Raw genomic sequence first — 6,000 nt, forward strand, 5'->3', positions numbered from 1 at the left:
AAAGGCAGTTGGGATTTGGGGGTGCTGAGAGCTCAATGGGGCAGGAATCTTCACCGCCCTCTGCGTGGTAAGTATCTGGGTGCCTGGCAATGCATCTCCAATTCCTGGAGGGATCTCCTCAAGCTGCTCCATCTGACAGCGGTTGGGCTCTCTGTTGGAGGACTCTCTCAGTTTCTGTGCCGTAGAGGAGGAGGATGTGCTCCAGAGCAGGGCTTCCCTGCTCCCTGGTGAGAGGGACAGAGCCTGAGTGCTGCCTTCTGCCGGGGATGGCTGTGGAGGTGTGCGTAGGGGTGTGCAGGCAGGGGTGGGCAGGGCTGTCCTTGCCTGCAGGGTCCCTGCACCCCGGGGGCTGTGTGCTGGGGCAGGGACTCTGCCGCCTGCTAGGGTCAGCTCTGCGCCTGCCCGGGGAGCTCCCACGGCTCTGTGGGGAGAAGCTGTGGGTGGAAGAGTGACCACCAGCAAGGCACATACCTTCTGCTGTGGAGAGGCACCTGTGTGGGTCAGGGCTGCTCCCGGATCCCCATCACCCCCAAGACATTTGCAGAGGGTCACAGTATCACAGTATCACAGTATCACAGTATCACAGTATGCTAGGGATTGGAAGGGACCTCAAAAGATCATCTAGTCCAATCCCCCTGTCGGAGCAGGAACACCTAGATGAGGTTGCACAGGAAGGCGTCCAGGCGAGTTTTGAATGTCTCCAGAGAAGGAGACTCCACAACCTCCCTGGGCAGCCTGTTCCAGTGCTCTGTCACCCTCACTGAGAAGAAGTTTCTTCTCAAATTTAAGTGGAACCTCTTGTGTTCCAGCTTGAATCCATTACCCCTTGTCTTATCATTGGTTGCTACTGAGAAGAGCCTGGCTCCATCCTCATGACATTCCCCCCTTATATATTTATAAACGCTAATAAGATCACCCCTCAGTGTCCTCTTCTCCAAACTAAAGAGACCCAGCTCCCTCAGTCTTTCCTAATAAGGGAGATGCTCCACTCCCTTAATCATCTTAGTTGCCCTACGCTGGACTCAATCCAGCAGCTCTCTGTCCTTCTTGTACTGAGGGGTCCAGAACTGGACACATTATTCCAGATGCGGTCTCACCAGGGCAGAGTAGAGGGGAAGGAGGACCTCTCTCGATCTACTAACCACCCCCCTTCTAATACAGCCCAGGATGCCATTGGCCTTCTTGGCCACAAGGGCACAGTGCTGGCTCATGGTCATCCTGCTGTCCACCAGGACCCCCAGGTCCTTTTCAAGAAGGACATCGAGGCACCTTTCCCCTGAAAGGGAAGAAGTCTGTGCTGTGAAGTTTCTCCTTTTGGCTGGCTGGGTGGGCAGTGGGAGGTGGGAATGGATTTCTCCCCATGGGAGCCTGCCCAGCCAGAGATGCCCCTGGGCAGCGCTGTGCTGCCAGGAGGGGTCTGCAGGGCAGAGCTGAGCACACAGTGGGTGGGATGGGCTCTGGAGCACTGGCAGGAGGAGACCCAAGGGCAGAGAAGCAGCTCCAGGCAGGGGCAGCTCCTGGCAGCCCAGACATGGTCAGGGGGAAAGAGGGAGCTGCTGCCAGAAATGCGCGGGCAGGGGGATCCCGGCACCTCCCGCCATCCCCTGACCTTCAGACAACTGCTCCGCAGCAAGCCTCTGCTCTCCTCTCCCACCCACCCCACAGCCACAGGGTCCAGGGCATGAGATACCTCCTGAGCAGCGCACCTCCAGTCCAGGAGAAGTGTGTGTGTCCTACACAACAAACAGGCGAAAAACAGGTGCTGGGCAGTGACATTGACTGTGAGGGGGAGAGCACAGCTGGGTGAGGAGAAGGCTTCACTGCATGCCCGTCTGCCTCCCTCTCCTCCCTTCATTTTTTCAGAGCACACACACGTCTGCTGTTTCCCCACCCGTCTGTTGTACTCTGGATCTTGGGGGTGTGGGTTGGCTTCTGACTGTGACTCTGGCAGTCCCGCCCCAGAGGGGTCCTCATGGAAAGTACGTGCCAAAGCTGTATTTTAAATGGTCAGGGAGCGTGTCACTGAGTTGGTGGTGTTGGGAATGATCTGGGTCATTCCTCATTCAGCTGAGGGAGAGAGATTTTCATGAGGAATGGCATGGGGTTTTCCTCAGAGAAGTCTCTCAGTTTGTCACTGCCTTTTCCTCTTTGTGCATGGCAGCAAATGTCCAACAGCAGCTCCATCACCCACTTCCTCCTCCTGGCATTCGCAGACACACGGGAGCTGCAGCTCTTGACCTTCTGGCTCTTCCTGGGCATCTACCTGGCTGCCCTCCTGGGAAACGGCCTCATCATCACCGCCATCGCCTGCGACCACCACCTCCACACACCCATGTACTTCTTCCTCCTCAACCTCTCTGTCCTGCACCTGGGCTCCATTTCCACCACTCTCCCCAAAGCCATGGCCAATTCCCTCTGGGATACCAGGGACATTTCATACTCTGCATGTACTGCTCAAGTCTTTCTGTTTATCTTTTTCATTTCAGCAGAGTTTTCTCTTCTCACCGTCATGGCCTATGACCGCTACGCTGCCATCTGCCAACCCCTGCACTACAGGACCCTCCTGGGCAGCAGAACTTGTGTCCGCATGGCAGCAGCTGTCTGGGGCAGTGTTTTTCCCTATGCTGTGCTGCACACGGCCAATACATTTTCACTGCCCCTCTGCCAGGGCAATGCCCTGGACCAGTTCTTCTGTGAAATTCCCCACATCCTCAAGCTCTCCTGCTCAGACTCCTACCTCAGGGAAATTGGGCTTCTTGTGGTTAGTGCCTGTTTAGCCTTTGTGTGTTTTGTTTTTATCGTGCTGTCCTATGTGCAGATCTTCAGGGTGGTGCTGAGGATCCCCTCACAGCAGGGAAGGCATAAAGCCTTTTCCACGTGCCTCCCTCACCTGGCTGTGGTCTCCCTGTTTGTCAGCACTGGTGTATTAGTCCACCTGAAGCCCCCCTCCTTCTCCTCAAAATCTCTGGACCTGTTGGTGTCATTTCTGTACTCGGTGGTGCCTCCAGCAGTGAACCCCGTCATCTACAGCATGAGGAACCAGGAGCTCAAAGATTGCTTTAGGAAACTGATGTCATGGTCACCTTCTAAGTAGCAATAAAATTACTATCTCTCTCCACAGATTACTCACAGGATTTTTTACTCCAGACCTGAGCTCTCTGTCCTCTTCATTATTTATTTTATTCTGTGTTTTTTCTTTTTTTATTAGAATGTTCCTGCAGAAATATTTATATTCCTTCCACTTCTAAAGAGGCATTAACATACTACCTCTCAACTAGTGCCTCAATAATGGTTTCTAACCATTCTAACACTAGGTCAGAACTGAAACTCTCACAGCATCTCTATAACAAAATGGCATCTCCTTTGTGCCATGGTCCTTTCTTCCAAAGATGGTCTTAGGAGTAGGCTTGAGCAATTGCATCCCTAAAAGGACTGTTGCTTTGGGTTCTGCACAGCAGCATGAGCAAAAACCTCTCAGTCACATTGTGACCTTTTAGAGCTTGAGGATTGGATTTAGGACTTAATTGTTAGCATGTAGTGACAGTGGAAGCAATGGCTGGTCACTGAGTGACATAGCCAAGGCTGTCACATACAAGACATGACCGACAACTTTATTCTCAAGGGGGAAATGGAGCTGCCTGGAGATCCCCCATGCTCCCCAGGAGCAGTGAATGCCTGGGGTGGGTACTGAATGGAGCCCCACAAAGTGAGAAATCACCCAAGATGGAGTCACCAAGCTGAGTGGTGCGGTTGTCATGCCTGAGGGACGGGACGCCATCCAGAGGGACCTGGACAAGATGGAGAAGTGGGCCCATTTGAGCCTCATGAAGTTCAACCAGGCCAAGTGCAGGGTCCTGCAGCTGCGTCAGGGCAACCCCCAGTACCAATACAGGTTGGTGGATGAAGGGGTTGAGAGCAGTCCTGCCAAGAAGGACTTGGGGTTACTGGGGAATGAACAGCTGGACATGAGCACGCAATGTGTGCTCACAGCCCAGAAAGCCAACCATGTCCTGGGCTGCATCAAAAGAAGCGTGGCCAGCAGGGCAAGGGAGGGGATTCTGCCCCTCTACTTCTCTCTCTTGAGACCCCACCTGGAGTGCTGCATCCAGCTCTGGAGTCCTCGGCACAGGTGTCGTGGTTTAACCCCAGCCAGCAGCTAGGGCCATGCAGCCGCTGGTGCAGTTCACCTCCTTCCCCCAGAATGGCAGGGAGGAAAGGGAGAAAAAGAGGGGAAAAGGAAAGAGAAAAAAAAAAAAACAACAAAAAACTCCAAACTTATGCATTGAAGTAAAGATAGATTAACAGAATGATAACAGAAAAGGAAAACAACAACAGCACCAACAACACTACTACTACTACTGCTGCTACTAATGACAATACACGTCACTCTCACCACTCAGTGAATCGGTACCTGCCCGAGCAGTGCTCGCACGTACCCACCCCCTGGCTGGACCCATCCAAATACTGAGCATGACCTCTATGGAATGGAATATATCTTTGCCCATTCCATCGTTCTCTCCAGGCCCCTGTTAGCTTGTATGGAAAGCTGAAAATAAAGTCCTTGAAAAATATGAACAACAGCTGGCAACAACTAAAACAATATGCATTATTGACATTCCTTTCCTACCAAATCTGAAACACAGCAGCCACTAGAAAGAAAATGAGAGTTGCGGTCAAGAGCTCTGTGTCCAAGTGGCGAGCAATGACGCGTGGCTTTCCTTAGGGGTTGGTACTGGGACCGGTGCTGTTAAACATCCTTGTTGGTGACATAGGTGTTGGGATGGAGTGCATTGTCAGCAAGTTTGCCAATGACACCAAGCTGTGTGGAGCAGTCAACATTCTGGAGGGGAGGGATGCCATCCAGAGGGACCTGGACAGGCTGGAGAGGTGGGCCTGCGCAAACCTCATGAAGTTCAACAAGGCCAACCGCAAGGTCTTGCGTGTGGGTCAGGGCAATCCCAAGCACAAATCCAGGCTGGGCAAAGAATGGATTGAGAGCAGCCCTGGGGGGAAGGACTTAGGGGTGTTTGTTAAAGAGAAGCCCAACAAGTGCTTACAATGTGCACTGGTAGACCAAAAAGCCACCGCATCCCAGTCTGCATCACCAGCAGCGTGGCAAGTGGGGTGAGGGAGGTGATTCTGCCCCTCTACTCACTCTGGTGAGACCCCCCACAGTGCTTCATCCAGCTCTTGGGTCCCATCATAAGGAGGACATGGATCTGTTGGAGCGGGAAAAGAGGAGGCTACAAAGGTGATCAGAGGGGTGGAGCACCTCTGCTGTGAGGCCAGGCTGAGAGAGGCCAGGGGTTGTTCAGCGTGGAGACCCCAGGGAGACCTTATAGCAGACTGAGTATAAGAAGGGCGCCTAAAGGAAAGCTGGAGAGGGACTTTTTACAAGTGGTAGTTTTGAGCCAGAGCTGGTGGACAGGCAGCGTTGGCCAAAGCATCTCTGTGGAGACAACTGATTTCTCTCCCTCCAGGAGAAAAGGAAGCCTGGACGGCTGCACCCAAGTTGTCCAGCGCTGGAGGAGGATGAGAAATAAGTGGGTCTAGATGTTGCAGAGTTTGCCTGAAGATGCTCCAGTAACACAGACACCTTGGGGTTAGTGCACATTTGGCTATGAAAAATAGCACGTCATTCACTTTGTGTCTTTGCTTCCCTCTGTGAATGGAGGGAGCTCGTGACTTCAGCATGTGACTCGCTGTGAGCACATATGAACAAGCAGACTGTGGGGCAGGGAGTGCTTTGGGGGTTCCTGGGATGCGTGCTTGGCACAAAAATGTGTTTTCCTTTGGTCTAAGGCTCTGCTCTCTGGAGAGTGAAATTCAGAGGAGGTAAGGTGGACTTAATGTACAACAGAGTATTTTATTTTCTGTTGAACCATGCCTTCCTTTGGTCTCGTTTTTTGGCAACAAAGAAAATTCTGTGTCTGGGTGCAGTTCATTCCCCAAGTGAAACAAGTGGAAACTGGTGCCAAAGGGCTGAAAGCTGCAACTCCA

At 52.6% G+C, this 6,000-nt stretch overlaps 1 protein-coding gene across 1 annotated transcript; it reads left to right on the forward strand.

Annotated features, from left to right (window-relative positions):
• Nucleotides 1–2,164: 2,164 nt before the first annotated feature.
• On the forward strand, nt 2,165–3,094 carry LOC309684165 (olfactory receptor 14A16-like; the record flags this gene model as incomplete). Its single annotated transcript, XM_082500116.1, has 1 exon — nt 2,165–3,094. The coding sequence occupies one exon, from the start codon at nt 2,165–2,167 to the stop codon at nt 3,092–3,094; it is 930 nt and encodes a 309-aa protein (XP_082356242.1).
• Between the last annotated feature and the right edge of the window lie 2,906 nt (nt 3,095–6,000).

The sequence above is a fragment of the Vanellus vanellus genome, assembly GCF_965231255.1.
Source record: "Vanellus vanellus genome assembly, contig: HAP1_SCAFFOLD_248, whole genome shotgun sequence".
NCBI lineage: Eukaryota > Metazoa > Chordata > Aves > Charadriiformes > Charadriidae > Vanellus > Vanellus vanellus.